Here is an 18601-nt window from a genome sequence, read left to right as displayed (position 1 = left end):
GTAAGTGGGTTTTTTTTCTTTGTTTTTGTGGCTGTTGTATTTGAGCAGATCCTTTCTTGCTACAGCTTAGGACTTTACGATCTTTCTATCACTGCTGTGCTTTTCATCATATTGTAGCATTATATTAATGTATGTTTAATTATACTTGATTATCACAAATGGAATAAAGGACTAGAGTAAATATATGAAGATGATTTTTCTAGAGTATCTTTTTTTCCATCAGTATCAATGCGGACAATTTCAGTGTACATCTTAATGAGCGTATAGCTATTCCTTTTTACAAGAAACTACTCAAGGATTGTGATGGGCACTTCAGAAAGCCTTTTTAATTTTAACTTCCATAGAATATTTGTATAATGCTGTGCAATGTGTGGAATTTCTTTCTGCCCTTTGCCCTATTGCTGACTTTACTGTCTTCACCTTACTATCAAGAATGTTGCACAGCTGTTACCTTTGTGGTCAGCTGTTAGCACAGGTAGAAATCAACAGCATGAATGAACGTTCATTTGTCACATTGGAATAGAAAGCCATATCTTGTCTGTCTTAAATGTTGAGACTGTAAACCTTTTCAGAGATGAATCATCCATCCATTTTCTCTTTTGGAGAAGGCTGAAAGAAGTGATTCTAGAATATGATTAACGAACCCTGCTGCTTTTTTGCTACTTTTTGGCCAAGCTTTTTCAAAAGAAACTGCTTAGAGAACTCCTAGCCATAAAAAAAAAAAAAGAAACACAAAAAAAATCCCAATTAAATTTGGCATTGATTTCACTCTTCTGTCTCTCCCAGGTCCATCACTTACAAAAAGCATAAATAGCATAATGTTTTCTTGCCATGATATACCAGGAAATGATGTTTTTTTTTCTGAGGAAGGGGCAGGACACAGCAATGGAATTATTAATTACATGCAGCAATTGTTCAGATCTTCCCTTGAGATGCCCAGAACAAGCAGAACATTACTAGCTGAGGGCCAAGTTTTTACTGGATTCCTCAGTCCGAGTTCTCGTGCCAAATCCTTGGTTCCAATGTGTCTCATAAACTGACTGTACATTGTGTTAGCCACTCTGGGATTAGTTAGCTTTTACAAAAGGGAAGAGGACGTGGCTCACACACCCCAGAATGAAGGAGATCAAGTTTCTAAGAAGAGTTGCTTTTACATGCCAGTTCCATGTCTAATATTCAAACATCATTATACTCCAGCTGGCTGGGGCTGAGGATGGAAGATGGTCCAAATTTAAGTAGATGGTATGCAAAAAAATATTGTGGGCTATAGAGCTGGAGTAGAAAATTTATTTAACATGTACATAACATGTGCATAGCTGGAGAAAGAAGAGATAAAGTATCTAGAAGAGTGGAGAAATCCACTGGTGGGGTGGAGGGGGTGTTGAGTGTAGAGGTGTCCTGCTTTCTGTTACAAATACAGACTCAATGTCAGTCTTCTTTTATATAATTTGTCTCATGGCCATGGTTATTATTGAGTTATTATGCCTGTATAGGGTGGTCTGACAGTTATTTTGCCTTGTGGATGTTTTGTGTTGACTCTTAAAGTTTGTGTTTGTGGCTGCTCATTTGACATGGAATTGACATTTCCCATAAGGTCCTGGGTATGGAGGTTACCAAGCCTACAACCAAAGTCTAAAGCACACCATGACAAGAGAACTCTGCATAACAAAGGAGCCTTCTAGACAACGACACAACATATAGGTAAGGTGGCAGGCCCTTCCAAACGCTGTAGAATGGATTACTCAAAATACGGTAATAATGCCAGTGGCCATATTCCAACAGTAATCAACTTCAGTGATGCCAAGAGAAATCTTGAGATTTATCCTTAAAATGAATTCTCTCACTAACACTCTTGTACTGTAATATACATGATGCTTGGACTGGTACTGACAATGGGGTTTATGCACAGTATAGATTAATTACCGTCTTGAGGTTTAAATCCATTACTTTTCTAACTTTTCAACAACTCTGTACTAACCATAGGAGACAAGCGCTATATGTGACTTGGCACTGTTAATGCAATGAAGTCATCCTCAGAAACTTCAGCTGCTGTGCAGGGTCCCTGACAGACAATTCCAACAATATCCCATTGTATTTCTCTTATGAATTATGTGAAACATGTTTGCTGGAGTCTTAAATCAGCCCAGCTCCCTGCAGTTGAAAATTGACTTCTAGTCCATATTGGATGTGTTGTTGTTCAACAAGACTTCTCTTTGTCAAAAAGAACTAATTTAGACTTGACACATATAGGTTAGGCTTATTTGTCCCCACACTGTCTAAGCAAAATTAACATTTTAAACTCACAACACTTTATCTAAAAAAGGTGTGTGTTTGTTTTCTCCCTAAACTTTAGGATACCCAAAACTTTGTCTTCTTATTTGAGGCACTGGAAAAAGGGATACGAAAAGCCCAGCAGCCATAAGTGATGCTTCTATAACTAAGTTGGAATCACTTTTCAATTTATCCTTGGTTTCAGTTAACCTTTATAGATTCTCACAATTTCTTCAAATGTGTTCTTTTCTACGGGCTATTTTCTAAGAGAGGCTTTGTGTTAGGTGATGGTATGCTTGACAGACATTTCTAGACACAGATATAATGAGAAAATATTTCCACTGTAATCATTTCTGTAATTACTTTTAAATAACTTTGAAGTAACTCACTTGCAAAGTGCCAGTAATGTAACAAGGGTGGAAGACACCTCAGTGCTGCTGAGGCACCAAGTGCTCAGCTTCTTGGGCAGGTTTTGGAGTCAGCCCTCAGCGAGTGCGTTTGTGGTTTTATGCTGTTCAAAAGCAGACAGCTTTTCATTTCATTTGCCTACAAAGACTTTGTCCTGTGAAGATGCATTAAGCTGCTTATCTTGCTTAACATAGACCTGTTGGAGTTTGTCCAGAGAAGGGCCACAAAAATGGTTTGAAGGATGGAATGTCCTCCCTCTCTTCTCTTGTCAGTTTTCCTTTGAGAGAACAGTGGACATACTGCTGCCATCTCCTCCTGCCCCACATGCATTCCCCTTTACCCATGCTTGGTGTCATGCCTGCTGTCACCAACTTCTGTAACCCCGTGGGTCTGGTAGAGCTCAGAGTCTGTTTTGTTCAGTCCAGCAAAGATTTTTCAGTATATATGTTTATATTGCTTACTGGCCTTTTTTTATCCTTTATTTTTGGTAGAGTGCTGGAATGTGTAAGTACAACAAGAAAGTCAACAATGCTGTGTTGACATAATGTGCCTCATCCAGCCGAGGTTACCACTGCAGGCCAACCATAACAAACAGGCTGGATTTGCTTGTATTTATTTCACCAGAAAAGAGAAGAATTCACTGGAGCAGCAATATTGTTTTGTTTATTTCTTTTAATCTATTCCTTATAGAGTATGTGCATATCTCCAAAGCCTGAAAATAAAATCTTGAAGTGTAGCCAATAACCTATTTGAGAATAAAAAGGTTAAAAATATTTGTTTTTCTCTTCTAAAGAATTTCAGTTATGTAATTTTTCCCTGTATATGGAGTTTTCAGAAGTGGGTTGAGAGAGTCTAACAAATTCCCTTCAGTGTGGGGTTTCATTTCTAGTCTTGCAGATGTGTGGGATTGCAGATGCAAACTGTGGGTTTCACTGCCGTACTGGCACAGCCCAGCAGGGTTCCACCATGTTGGTAGCTGAAACAACTTTACTGAGCATCACTTCATTAGAAACCAGGTCTGATAAAGTCCCTCCTGAAATATTACATCCAGACAGCTCAATTTCAACTAATTACGAAAGGTTTCCAGTATGAGTAACATATTGGGCCAATGGTTATGGAAATAATCATTTATGCTAGACATTCTTCGTGATTTTTTTTTTTTTTTCAATTCAGTGATTGCATTGCAAGGGTATGTCATGCCTCACATTCCTTCCTAGCCACAGTGATTTCTGACCCAGAACATGAGCCTCTCCTATAGACAGCTGAGATGCCTGTATACTTTTCCTGACCCTCATTTAAATATTTAGTAGGTTATATGAGACACTGGGACATGTGAAGCCTTATTTGTTCAGCCATAAACAATATTTGCTTCAACTACAGCTTTGGGTGATGACTGTAAATGCAGTTTTAAACATCTGCTGTGTCAGCAGAATGATTTATTTTTCATATGTTCTCCTCATTTTTGCTCATAGAGAAAATGCTCACAAATGCTTTGTAGTATGTATCCACCTTGTCTCACATTCAGAGGAAACCAAGTAACTTATACAGCTCCGGCGTTTTGGCATCAGTAGAGCCCTGTGACATGCACTGTAGAGTGGCGGCCTTCTGCCCACAGACGGGTGTGCACAGCCACCTCACTGGCCTGTTAGTCACTGCTCCCTGCAGATGGGATGGGGTGGGAGAGGGGGGAAGGGAGGGGCTGCAGAAGCAGAGCTGACTCTAACTGTAGGTCTGAGATGCCACAGTTCCTAACTTTGTTTCAGTTGCCAGTCCAGTGAAATACAGAATCTCAAGGTGATGTTTTTAATGTTTTCATGATGGTGTTTTGCACCACTGGTAACTGTAACATTTTTAACAATTCTAAAGCGTTTTAAGAGGAGAAAATAGTGCAGTGGTTTTGCTTGCATGTTCCTCTTACCACATACATCTGTTTCACTGGATGTGTTTACTAGTTACCAGGACAACAGTTTCAGATCTGACATGATTACCTGTATCATAACAACCATCAGAGATGTGGGCAAACTTCAGGAACTTCTAATCTGAGCAAACGCTGTTGGGAAGCAGGAGCTTTCACAAGCTGTCTCAGTGAAAATGCTGATATCATGTGCTGTTGTCACTGGCTTTAAAAGAATTTATTTAAATGATCAGTTTAATTAATGGGTTTGCAGTAAAATATACATTCAAGTTAAGAAAATAAATGCTTGTACTATCATAGTTCTACAGATGTGCTCATTTAAAAGAAACACTTTTTTCTAAAAGCCTATTGGTTCTTATTCAAAGCCAGCATGTTGTTGAGGTATAACTGATATATGAAATAGATTCCATGCATGTGCTAACGAAGGCTAAGACACACAGCTGCAGGATCTGAAATTCCTCATCAGGAAGCCAAAATCAAAAGGGTCATAGGACAAACAACTTCTTCCTTTGAAGTCTTAAAGAATTTAAAGCACTTTTACTGAGTGTAGAATAGACCCAGAGGTGGACGTTGGCCTTGACTATTATTAATCTCTTCTTCTAGTCAAATTGAATTTTGACTGAGGTTTGTGGGACTCCTCTCCATCCTATATGTATGAAGTACAGGAGGAGCTGCCACAACATCCAAATTTCGGTCGTCAGGCAGATACAGTTGGGATGTTCTGCAGTGATGTGGCTGTTGCCAGGCCACAAGACTGAGTGAGCAACAATTTAGCTTTCTCTGTAGCGGTGTGTTACCAAGTTCAACATGTGTTGCCAAGTTTTCCTAAGATAACAGCAATCACTTTGGAAGGGCACACTTGCTCTGTGGAGTCACTCTTCTTGTTATGAGAGAAGCAAGGTATGAATGACTGCTGATCTTGGTACTTCTCAGCCATTGCTCCAATCTCTGGAATAGACAGCATACCTTAAATTCTATTATGCAATGTCTGGTCAAAAGATGATTATTATTATGCTGGCTTCATATTTATAAAGAGAAGAACACTAAAAGTAATTGTTTCCAGATTGTTTTGAATATTGTCGTTTTCATAGTTATCAATTAATAAGGAGAACCAAGCCAGGACAGAGAGTTCTACAGCTGATTACTGGAAGTTGTTTAAAAATGAGCACATGGGAAATGTTGGTGTTTTCCATTTCTGACTGCCTACTGCTCATTACAATGTTTAGCTTTGCTATGGTGGATATAGACTGTATATCAATTGTTGCACAAGTGATACAAGGAGATAAAAACCATTCACCAGCTTTGCTAATTTCACTAGTCTAAAAGCTGTGTTTTTCTTTACCTTCACCTCCTATCTATATCTTTAAAGGCTCCTGCTGAAGTTTATCTTAACAGACACCAACCTTGTTCATCACAGCCATCTAGACCCTGAATCCTCACCTTCAGAGTCTTCTTCACCATCTTTGTCCGATGGCTGCTTTCTCCAGCAGCATATGGCCCGCTTTGTTATGCCGTGTGATTCAGCCACCTTTCTCAGTTCTCCATCCACTGTTTGTGCAAACTACCTGTCTCACCACTTCCTGCAGCGTGTACTGCTCTCCTCTTTGGTATCTCAGCTGCTGCACTTCCTTTCAGACATAGTCAAAGTAGGCCTTGTGATTGTGATCAACTTAAGAAGTAACTCAAGATACATGTCCAGATTTTTAATTAATTTGTTTCAGGTTTCATCCTCTCTTCAGACTCTAAATCCGTGAAGGGAGGCATAGGCAAGTATCCTTGATTGTGGGAGGAAGGTAATCCACATTTTACCCTGCGGGATATTTACTCTTTGCAGTTTGTGTATACATGTAAATGCATCTGTCTGGCCTCTGTTGTTACGAGCCGGCTGCTTGTGAGAGGCAACAATGTTTTTGAGTCATTTCTTTAATCTAGGGAAAGCGATTTCACAACGTTTAGACAAATTAGAACAGTTTCACCAGCTATTTCCTTCCTTCCTATTCCACCAGCAGCGCAGGCTTTGAAACAGCTTTTCAGACCATCCCCGCACTCTAACATCACTCCTGCAAATAAAAAGGAGAATCGCTGAAGCCTGAAGCCTCACGTAGGTGAGGGGACGGGCTGTGCCAGGAGGTGGCTTCGTCCGCAGGGCCTAACCCCTGTATGGGGTTAATGAACAAGAAGCAGAGCCACAGTGAATCGCTCCTCCGAGGCTGAGGCGGGCGGGGGTTGGCACGGAGCCGCAGGGCGATGAGGAAGGAAAAGGGCGGGCAGGGGGGGAACGAAATAGCGGCGGAACGGACGTGAGGTGCTCGGGGAGGAGGAGGGAGGGCTGTGCACTGCGCTGAAGCATGGCGGCGCTGCGGGTGCTGGAGCTGTACAGCGGCATCGGGGGGATGCACCAGGCCCTGAAAGGTACCCGGCAGCCCGGCCATGCGGCCTCTCGCCTCGATCTTCGCCGCCTCCCTCCCCCCTCTTTGGACGCCATCTTCTCGCCTCGCTCCCGGCCCCTGGGGGGCTGTGAGTAGCGCCATCTTCTCGAGGGGGCTAAGATGGCCCCAAGCCTCGGCCCCTTTCCCACTCTGCGTGTCCCCCCACTGTCATGGACGGACGGCATCCCATAGCTTGGAGGCACGTCCTCCCCCATCTTAGAGGCTGGAATGGGGCTCGTGTTGAAGGGGAGGGGGCTGTGCCCATGGAGCAGACACGGGGGTGAGTTGTAAGGGAGATTGGTCAGGGTTCTGGTGAAGTGCTTGTGTTAGTGGTCCAGAGCTGTAAGCTGGGCACCAAAGCGTCGTGGCCTGCTGGGTATCACCATGCACCCAGGAACAAACCAGGACAGGGGTCAGGGATCTGTGGTCCTGCCCCCATCCAAGAGAGCAGTGATACTGTGCATTAATATGTGCTGTGTCTTCTGCTGGCTCACTCAAACTGCATATGGGGCAGGCAGGGAGATGCTCAGTCAAATTAGCCTGGGTGTCCCATAGGTGTGCAGGTAGATCACGTGTTCTCATGAACATAGTATCATAGTATCATAGTATCACAGCCTTGTGTGGGTTGGAAGGAACCTTAGAGATCATCGAGTCCAACCCCCCGGGATTCGAGCCTCCTGTGTAGCAGAGCGGCACTTCTACCACTTGTGCCATAGTTGGTGAATAGCTGACACGTGCTTTGTTGTTAACCTGGCCATGTGGGGTTGGTTTGACATCTTCTAAATACGAAAATAAAATGTAGAATTTGAGCTGATATAGTGAGTTGGACTAGATCATGTGCCCAGCTGTTTCTGAGCTGGTATAGGGAAACCTGAAGCTGATTTTAGTGGATTATTGAAACTATGGCCTAGGCAACCTTCACCAAATCCAGTAGACCATCTGTGGATTGGCTCCCCCTGATAAAAAGTTGAGCCAGGGCTATTGATGTGGGATTTATTGCTGTTCTAAGTATGGATTTACTTGCAAATCTACAGCATTTCCAAAAATAACTGTAATGATTTTAATTGCTCCTACGGTCCTTCAAATACTCATATCCTTCTGTTACATTGTACAGCAGAGATCATTTTCACGCAAACATCAAGTGAAAATTCACCTTGTGTTGTTCTCCCAGTGAGCTGTGAAATGTTTGTGGTAGAATCCACTTCACATCATGCAGTTGTGTACTCACAATTATTGGTGCGACATTTTCCAACTGAATAATTTCTGCGTGAATGCTTATGTCTGTCCATATATATGTGTATATATATATATACATACATATACATCTGATGTCTTGGGCCAATAAGGGCTCGTAATAAAACAGGAGGCATTATTTTCGGAGCACTCATATAATCTGTAAAAATACACAGCATACCAAAATAGGTACCTCTGTTGTTACCATAAATAATCCTCACCACCTATTATAGTAATGCATTTTCAAGCTTATCCTTGGAATACTAAAAGCAAAGTATTTCTCTTTTTCAACCTTACATGATTACCAGAATACTGTATTCTTACACCTTGAAGATACGCTGCCTGAACCATGTCAAAGGGGCAAAGGCTTGGAAACATATATAACTTACATTCTGTGTAGCTTGGGATCTGAAGGAATTAACCAGTAAGATGAAAGTCTTGCAGTTAAAGTCTAGTTAAAACTGATAGGCATCTGAATAAAAAGGGTTCTATATACTTTGCACTGAATGTTATGTTTGATAGCAGGCCATTGTATAAAACTGGTTTTGATGAAATGAATTGCATTTGGCAATACTGATACAGTCAGGAGGTTTGATCTGTTCTGCTGTCTTTTCTTTTTAAGCCTTTTAGACATCTGGATTCAGTTTTCTTAGTTTATGGAGGAAGAAAGGAAAGTCAAGGGGGATTTAAGTGTTTGCTTTTATGTGGAAATCAAGCAGAGAGAAGTGAAGGTTCCTTTGAAAGTGCTCTCTGTATGATAATAATAGGATTTCTTATATGTTTTAGGCTTATACATGTACATGGAGCCATGCTGCTCTGAAGAGGTCTGCTGCATTTTTTTGGATGTCCTTCTGCAGTCTTTTTCTTTCTTTTTTTTTGGTATAAATATGAAGCTTGAAAGCAAGCCCTTCATTTTGCCAGTGCTTTTTTTAAGCCTGATACATGAGAGACGAATGCGATGTGTAATGCTTTATTTTCTTGATGTGGTCTCCAGTGAATCTGGAGCCAGGAAAAATAACAGAATCATTTAGGAAAGAGAGAGAACATACAAGACTTGAGTGCAGCCACTCCAGGAAAGCTACTTGTTCTACAGCAGGGATTGTGCAGTTCTGGCAAGCTCAGCTCAGTGTTGGTTACTGGCTGTGTTACATGGCTGGCTCTTGGGCCAGTTCAGTTCAGCAGCACTGGTCCTGCTTGGTTTTTTTTCCTGCCTATTTGTCAGTGTTTTTAATTAGCAAATGGTTATTTTTCAGGAAATCTGATGCTGCCTTTTTTGCTTGGATGTCATTTTTGGCTGTGATTTTTTTAATAAACTTTCCTTTAGGGCAGCATATCATTGAGTTTGCAGGATGAGGATGTTTGTTGTTTTGGCAGTTGTCACTAAACTAGATTGCATTTGGCAACAAATAGCACACAATTGGTTTCTACATTATTCTCACCTACACTAAAGAAATAGCTGAATTTTAATAAATGCATCCCATTTTTCCTCTGTTGCTATGGACTGATTAAGGTCAGAAGTCATTGAGTCAGTTCGTAATCTCTCCCTTGAAGAACTGAGGCAGCAAAGAGATGGGAATCTTATTCTTTCCTCCCATCCTATGCTCTGAGCATTGCAAGGTTTGCAACTGTTGATGTTTAGATCGTGTATGTCTAAACCTGTTATATTTTATATGCGTATACGTGATGGTTTGGCTGTGTACATAGTGCAGGGTTTCTGCAATGAAAAATACAATGTTTTATTTTTAGGAAATCTCTTGCTTCAGCTTATTTCCTTAGCAACTTTCCATCAAACAAACAGTCTGCACCAACTCATTCCCAACCAAAGCAAACTTAAAATGGCATATTAATGTAGGCAGTTTTCCCATGTATTCCCTGTCTCTGCCTCAAGCATTTGTAATTCGCCAGGTCATGAAGAAGCACTTTGAGCATGAAGTGTGAAAGAGCAATGTTTAAAAAATACCATCATTTTGCAGCCAGGAAGGTAGCAATAGTTTTTTCTCCTGTATTTTGTATGCTTAGGTTTTTGGGTATAGGAATATTCTTTTGTAGCCTCTCTGCTTAATGTTATTCAATGTATTTGATAACCTCTGTGAATTGGACAGCACAATGAAGTAAGTGGGTAGCACAGCTACCTCAGGAGGAGGGGAAAAGGAGAACACACCGGGTGCCAGCAGTCACAACACTGAACACAATGCAAAAACATTGCTGATTTGAGTGCCCTTTAGCACTGTGGTTAATTGCTCCCTAAAATATGGCACTTTGTGGCACAGGATGGTGCCGGTTGTGCTGCTGTGTGAGTTTACATAGATTTTATGGCCGAGCGTGAACAAAGCCTGTACAAATAGAGCAGTGGAAAAAAGTTGCTCAGTATCCTGCAGGAAGTGAGTATCGGGTTTGCTGATAATCATGTTAACTGCAGTCACGGACGGTTCCGCCTGATCACTTAGGCCATGAGCCGACAGCTCAGAATGAAATCTTTGCTGTTTGTTTGAAAGGGAAACAGAACTGACACAATATGTGACTAATCTTCCCTTTTCCATCTGTTCCCGTATACCTGTTAGGGTAGATAATTGTTTTGACTCTGATTTGCGGCGCAGTGGGATCTGCCGGGCTGTGCCCTTGGTGTAACACCACGCTGTCTGACATTGATGGGTCCAGTACGTAAGTAGAATGGTGAATATAAACCGATCCATGCTAATTTTAAGGTCTGCGTGACAGAAGGGATCAATACTTCTGCAGTGGGAAAGGACAAATATAGTAATGTCAGAATTTCTATCTTCAGAGTTTGAAGATGACACCCCCTGGGCCTGTTTTTTTTTCCAAATCCGAAGCTAACACAGACATCCTGCCTGTCTTTGTTTGAGGTGCCACACCTTTCAGTCACCGCAGCATCATCCCTTTCACACCAGTGGTGCCTCAAGTTTGGTCGCTGCCTCTGTAACTTAATTAAATATTAATTAAATATTGAGTTACAGAGCTCCTCATCTGCTTATTCAAGAGGTTTTAAAACTCAAGTGCAAAATCGATGTGATAGAACTTTGAGTTCACCTGATTTCAGCTGAGAGGACTAAAAACAGGCCACGACACCTCCCTCAGTACCTGCCCTGTAAATTTCAGGAGAAGAATGGTTCAGAATGGTTTCATTTTCACATTGTGTGAAATCTGCACAAGCTTTTCTTTGTCAGGTTTGATGTGTGAGATCTGCTCGTTTGCTTGAGGTCCTTCATGCATTTCTAGGGTATTTCCACACACACACACACAAATACACTTAATCAGCTTTAGAGGGAGTCTGTTTTGTAACAGGAACTCCTAAGTGAGTCACAGCTATTGAGTGGAAAAGAGAAGCTTTGAAAAAGTAATCGGGTCTTGGAATAGCAAAAAGATTATGGTGGGTGGAATCATTCGGGGGGAGCTGTCTCTCTGTGTGCGGGTGACCATCTCTATTAGGCTGAGTGTCTCCTTGCATGGAGGTTTGATAAGTTGTCAGCTGTGTGCCCTTGGGATGTCCAGGCCTTGTGCCTGATGAAGTTCCCTCCTGCAAATCCCCAGTGTTTCTTTCTTTCTTGCGTATATGAAAGGAGAGATTGAGCTGATGTTAGTAATAAGAACAAACATCCAAATCATGAGTTGCAAGGCAAAGCACGCTGCCTGCTTTCCAACTGTGTGTGAATTTACATAATAACTTGAAATTCTTGATTTATTTATTTTTTCTTCTGGAGCGCCTGGAACACAGTAAGGATCTGTTTGTCAGGAGAATGCGCATTCAAAGACTGTGAGAATAAAGGAGGAAAGCAGTCTCTTAAACTGTGCTTAAAGTTTGTTTCCATTACTTAGATGTTGTAACTTTGTTTTGGGAAAGGCAAAGCATGAGCTCTTGACTTTGCTTTTTAGTTTGGACAGTCGGTCTGCAAAGGTGATGCTCTTTTCACACTAGATGTCAGTGTTAACGTACCTGTTCCGTAATCTCAGGTGTAGGTATTCTGTTGTCCTTCTGACTACACCTGTATTTAAGTTTGGTTGCAATTTATGGTCAGAATATCAACACAGTAACTGCAGATAGTGATTCATATGTTATCCCTTAGTGGGCCAGCCCTAATGCCTTTTCTTGGAGAAGCTCTTGCTCATCTTGCCATTTATTGCACTCCATAATCACAGGATGAGACTGATCTTTATTGAGGCATCTACTGCAACCTTTGCAATACTCAGATTTCTCTTTCATCTTAGATTTGAATAGGATTACCTTGAAAACACGCATGGCAAAAGATAGTAGGTGGGTGGTAACTGCATCACTCAAAACTATACAGTTGTTTTTTCAAACTGTAAATAATTAGCCGGGTCACAGTATTTTGTTAGATATCTCATAAGGTCATTTGTTAATGTGTCACTTGAGTATGTTGTGAGACTACCTGAAGGTAAATGGCTTTTTGCCTTGTTTCTTTTGGCTTGTTCGAGCCTTGTTAAAATGGCTCACGTTTCAATGGGAGCTTTGTGACAGTGGCCATAATGTGGGTTTCCTGGTGGTTGAAGTTGGTGTCATGTATCATAGGAAGCAGGCTGGCTGCTCTCTGCCTGCAGCTCTACAGTGACTGCAGCCTATCTTTCCAACAAAAAGCCTCAGTGAGGGTTTAGTGTTCGTAATAGTGAATAAAGTGAAGAGCAGTGGATTAAACGCTGTTATTTTATGTGTTTATGGTTTCTGTAGAACTCATTATTGTTACTGTACAAACCAACTATGTTTATTTGTGTTTTTCTCAGCTGTCAGTAGGTTTGTTATCGTGTTTACCTTTTTTCCATTAATGACTCTAAGTGTCCCGAAATGCTTTGTTTGATATCAAGAGATCAGGACCTGCCAAATGTCCTTCAAAACGTTTGGTATTTTGGGGGCGTTGGACACAGCAGAGTTTGATTTTATCATTTCTCTTTTATTTTTTATCATAGCTGCAATACAACTGAACAAACTTAATTTTCAAGAGTAACAAATAGAATCTATGGTTTTCAGCTTTATTTTATTTTAATTTTAGAAAGCTGCGTGTGTGCAGAAGTTGTTGCTGCTGTGGATGTGAACACTCTCGCCAATGAAGTTTATAAGCATAACTTTCCCAGCACACCATTATGGGCAAAGACAATTGAGGTGAGTAATGACTCTTCCTTCTAGCCTGGCATTTCTAGTAGTAGATTGTCTTCCTATCCATATTAGAACCAAAGAGAAACAGGCAGTCTTAATTAACCACGTTAGAGGAACAGCAGTTTTACAATAACTGTCGTTTCATGTGCTGTATTTGCTTGTTGAAGCAAATGAATACTTACAAGGAGATCTTTTCCTGGAAGTCTTGATTGCTGCATTAAGGAGGGTTTATGTGAATGTCAGGTGGAATGTTTACCAGCTCTAAAGGAACAACAGAAATTGCATTTTTAGATTAAAAAAATATATATTTTCAAGTGTTTTGAAATAATTTCATTAAACCTGTTGGAGTCGTGCCTTTACTTTGTAATTATAGTTGAGCTGAGTAAAACACAGGAAAATATACTAGATGTCTTGCATTTTCTTTGTGGGCTCAGTAGGTCAAATGCTTTAGGAATTCTGTTTCTTTTCCAAATTATTAGAGAAGAAATAGGTAAAATTGTCCGGGATTTTACTTGCAGAAGTTACTCATACTTTTTAATCTTCTTTTGCAGTTTTATAACATGACAGTAAGATAATGAATTTCTTTCAAGATATCAGCTTAAGTAAGGTGGCTAAAGGTTGGCTGCTTATTCAGCATTCAGTAATAGCAGACTAATAATAGTTTACAGTTTAATGTAGGAAAAGGTGAGGGAAGATTGCCTGTATCTTCCTTTAGTAGGGAAGAGCAGATTGCAGTCAGTAAGACCTTCCTTAAATTGACTGAAAAACAGAGGAAACTTTTAGTTTCCATGGGCAGTTATGTTACGCTTTATAGATATGCTGCAAAGCAGTGATTTCTTTGTCTCATTTGTGGTTATTTGATGGATCCTTCTCTCGGCCCTTTAATATATTGACCTACTGTTAGAATTTAATATAGGAGAACTTAGACTCAAGCATGCAGCTTTTTCTGTTGTGTGCATGATGACTTAGAAATCGTGGATTATAATCTTAAGTGTTTATTGTATCTCCAAAACTACCATTAAACAAACATTTTTTTTTATATCCTTTTAAAATAAATCAGGATCTACTGAAAAATCATGAACTAGTGCACCTCTTCTAAAAGAGCGATTAGATAAAAGAAAATTCAGTGTTATGTATAGATGCTGGTATCATTGGTGACTTGGGTTCATTTTCAAGGCTGTTAATGCGTATTTGCTCTGTATGGTTTGCTGACATAGAAGAGAATGGAATTATTAGGTTAAGTGGGAGGTCAGGGAGCTTCTTACTATATGGAACAGGTTGTGGATGTAATGGGGTAGTTTCGTCTGAAGGTTGGCTTAGTAGTTTTGTATAGTTCACAGCACTGAACATTTTCATATTTCTTTTTCCCTTATTCAGGGCATTACACTGAAAGAATTTGACAGATTATCTTTTGATATGATTTTGATGAGTCCTCCCTGTCAGCCATTTACAAGGTACATACAGCATTTGGAGTAAAGTGCAGTTTTTACTGTTTATGCTGTTAAAGAATAAATGTTTCCAAGCATGTTATGGTGTTATGGGCCCATCTGTATATCTTCCTAAACAATTGTTTTGTGACCATATTCACCACGAGGTGAATAGAAATGCAGGAACTTGAATTTAAATTATTGATGATACTTTGAATGTGTATTTTAATTCAGTTAAAATTGATTGGACTGCTGAAAGCACCTGTTCTGTACACAATACTGCTTGTCTGAGAGTGGAATTAATAAGTCTGCATTTAGAAGTGCTTCCTTTCCCTTTAATTGGCAGCCTAATCTTTCAATGGGGTAGTTCTAGGGGGAGATCTGGAATTTCTCCCTTCTGTGTGTAATTAAGGTTGGAATCTGTTCTTTAATAAGAACTTTGTAAGTACTTTAAAAATTGCATGTGCATACAGTTTAATTCTGAGGAATGTTCCTGTTTTAGCCAAGATAAGTGTATTGGTATTTGCATATAGATATAAGTTACACTTTCAAAATGTTGTGTTGGCTTTGAAATGATTTTGTGGATAAAATAGAGAAATTTCTTCATTGTTTAAGAACTGAAATTACTAGGAGTTCACTTGTCAGATTTACTTCATATTCAACTAGTTTGACAGCAGTGGTTGTTGGAGGAGAATTTCTCTTAACTATAATGTAGTTAAATTATTATAGTTATATATTATTATAGTTATATATTTCCTATATATATATAGGAAATATTGGAAATACGGTTGTATTTACAATAAATATAACATATTTTCTTTTGTAATGTAATGAGAAGAGTGGACTGTGGATGACTAATTAATCTAGAGACATGCTAAAGTTCTTCTACCAAGGCTTACGTCTTTTAAACAACTAGTACAAGTTATGGAAACCAAGGCCTGAATTCATTATGCTATTATTCTCGTTATTATAAGGTAAATGAGCTGTCCAGTTTAATAGTACAAAATTGGTTGCAAAGTTATCCACATCAGGCTCAGTCCTGCAAAATGGTGAGCACTGTGACCTTAACTTGGCTGAGTAATTTAATATATTCAGTATAAAGTAATGTGTATTCCAAAGTGCTTCTTTGTTGTTTTTGTTGTTCTTGTTCCTTCAGGAGTTTTTTACTTGCTAAGACCACAGTGCTAATGCTGTGCACACTGGGCTCTGAGTTTCATTATTGAGTGCTTCAGTGTTAACCTTGTGATGGATTTCAGGTCACACTCATTCCTGATGGCATTTCACAGAACACTGCCTCATGTCTGAGCATGGTGATTTTGCAGAATCGCTTTTCAAAACCTGATGCAAAAAGTGTCAGCATTCTGTAGAAAAATGTAAGTCAAATGACAGCGTGCTCCAAGTAAAACACGGTTGTTTCCTTATTATTTTGTAGAATTGGCCTACAAGGTGATGTGTCTGATCCGCGGACAAAGAGCTTCCTTTATATTCTTGATATTCTCCCAAGGTACAAGTTAACTTCCACTTCAACTCTTAAGCCCTTGTTGTTACTCAGTAGTTATTTTATGTTGTAGCAAGATAAGTGATCTGTGATGTTCTGCAGGGATGCTCCTAGTATTCTATTGTATTATTCATTTATTTTCATATGATCAAAAATAATTTGTACTTATATTTTACTAACATCATTAAGTAACATTTTGAAGACTTCATTGAAGCATGATATTGGCTGCACAATACAATCCATCCGCTTTTCCCTTTCACTCTTTAAGTGTCTGTTCTGTCTTTCTGGTGCTACTTCTAACAATCTTATGGTAGACTGTGTATTTGTTGGTTTGTAATACAATCTTTTGTTTTGAATAGTAACACTAAAAGTTTCAAATAGCATTGATCTGTCTGAACAGTATTCTTTTTTTGTTCAGCCTGCAGAAGAGGAGGCTCAGGGGAGACCTTATTGCTCTCTATAACTTCCTGAAGGGAGGTTGTAGTGAGCTGGGGGTTGGCCTCTTCTCTCGTGTAATCAGTGACAGAACTAGAGGGAATGGTTTTAAGCTGCGCCAGGGGAGATTCAGGCTGGACATTAGGAAGTATTACTTCTCGGAAAGGGTAGTCAGGCATTGAAATGCACTGCCCAGGGAGGTGGTGGAGTCACCGACCGTGGGAGTGTTCAAGAAACATTTGGATGTTGTGCTGATGAATATGATTTAGCTGGGAAGTATTGGTAGTGGTTGGACTTAGATGATCTTCTAGGTCTTTTCCAACCTTGATAATTCTGTGATTCTGTGACCTCTTCTTTTTGTCTGGTCAGACTGGTTTCTAATAAAACAGCCTTAATTGTGTTATTGATGCATTAAATTTGAAACAGTAAATCCAAACAAAGTGTTTATTGCTGACATAAGTTGTTCATGTTAAGTGTTTTAAAAATCAGCTTCAAGTAGTGCTTGTAGTCTTTGCTGGGAGGAGATGCATAGCGCTTTAAGCTCCTTTGTATGTGAATGGAGCAAGCAAGAAGTTGCTCAGGGAGATGGATTTTGCAGAAATCTCTGCCTTTGGATTGAGATGTCTGTTGGGCAACATTCCTCTGTTGGCTAATCTTACTTCCAAAAGTGGAGGAGGAGGAAAGAAAGAGGTCTGTCTGTCTTTCTCTTCTCGCCACCACACTCCTGTAGTCTTTTCTTCCAATCTACTATTAGCATTGAGGTTAGTTTCTTCACTGTTCTTTCACAACCAGCTTTGCCTCTGGCAGCACTGGGGAGAGTGCTGCTTTGTCCTCATCAGCAGCAGATAGAGAATATAGATAAAAAAAGCTGAGTGGCTTGACTGAGGTCACCTGTGGAATCTGTGGCAGAGAACACAGAACCACCGTTTCATGAGGTTCTGTAGCTCAGGATGTTAGATAAATAATAGGTTGAGAGGAAGAATATTGTTTCTCCTCCGCATCTAGTAGAGGCAAAATATATATATATATATAATATACTAGATGCGGAGGAGAAGCAATATTCTTATATACTATATATATACATATATATACAATATACAATATATATACAATATATATACAATATACATCTAATATACAAAATATATATATGGAAATATTGTGAGTTTCAGAAAATTGTGGAAAGTGTATGTTTTGAAGAAGAAAAAAATGTCAGTTCTCCTCATGACTGATCTTTCAAAATGACAAATTAAAAACATCAGTAGTATATGCTTGTCAAGATTATAGTACCTTCCTTATCCTTAAGGAAATCCTGACCGAACTATTCCTTTCCATTAAGCTGAGATGCAGTTAAGAGTAGGGCTGTTGTTGTGACACTGTTGTGCGTTAGCATGAGTGTGTCTCTTCCTGGTTGCTGTGACTTTAACTGGATAAAGGACAGACTTTTCCTTCCCCAAACCAATGCTATAGACACTTCAGGACATATGTTTTTCGTCATGGTGATGCAGAGGAGCTGGGCCTGGCCGTGACATTTTATCTCAGCAGCCCATGAGACACTGCTGACATCCTTATCACCCTTGGGCAGGTTGTTTCTAGGGCAGTAGCTACTGTCAGCTGTCTGTAATGCATTCAAGATGGTGAATTCTGCTTAGTTTCTTGGTTCCATTAGATTTATGTTTTACTGAGATAGTGTTTGTGTATGTTTTGAAGAAGACATGTTTGCCATACATTGAGTGGGGAGTATTTCAGCCCTAAAAAGGGAGATTCTTAATATAGGAACTCTCACTGAGCATTCAAAATTGATACGGTGTGCATTCAATTTGTGGAAACTATAGAAATTTTTTTAATTCTTTGGCTGTT

At 39.8% G+C, this 18601-nt stretch overlaps 1 protein-coding gene and 1 long non-coding RNA gene across 20 annotated transcripts in view; one reads left to right on the top strand and one right to left on the bottom strand.

Moving 5' to 3' along the window:
• The first annotated feature begins 1511 nt into the window (after window positions 1-1511).
• Window positions 1512-18601, top strand: part of TRDMT1 (tRNA aspartic acid methyltransferase 1) — a 30536-nt gene continuing 13446 nt past the window's right edge. For 5 of the 19 annotated variants that reach the window (XR_014943075.1, XM_085538660.1, XM_085538654.1 and 2 more), the window contains exons 1-4: window positions 6928-7006; window positions 13278-13387; window positions 14759-14835; window positions 16241-16312. Coding sequence is in view for 13 of the 19 variants with exons in the window: in XM_085538660.1 (XP_085394786.1) it covers window positions 6943-7006; window positions 13278-13387; window positions 14759-14835; window positions 16241-16312 (323 nt within the window). In the remaining 6 variants the exon portion in view is untranslated. Of the gene's footprint in view, window positions 1702-6611; window positions 6700-6927; window positions 7304-12760; window positions 13022-13277; window positions 13388-14758; window positions 14836-16064; window positions 16182-16240; window positions 16313-18601 lie in introns of those variants that run through there. The other 14 variants (XR_014943076.1, XM_032443080.2, XM_015853427.3 and 11 more) reach the window with 10 other exon arrangements.
• Window positions 17172-18347, bottom strand: LOC146762142 (uncharacterized). Its single transcript, XR_014943080.1, has 2 exons — window positions 18032-18347; window positions 17172-17641 (listed from the first exon to the last, which is right to left on the bottom strand). It is a non-coding gene; the product is annotated as an uncharacterized LOC146762142 (long non-coding RNA).

Source organism: Coturnix japonica, chromosome 2 (genome assembly GCF_054131305.1).
Source record: "Coturnix japonica strain WE chromosome 2, WE-NBRP24, whole genome shotgun sequence".
In the NCBI taxonomy this organism is placed as follows: Eukaryota; Metazoa; Chordata; class Aves; order Galliformes; family Phasianidae; genus Coturnix; species Coturnix japonica.
This window is presented reverse-complemented; position numbering and strand designations above follow the sequence as displayed.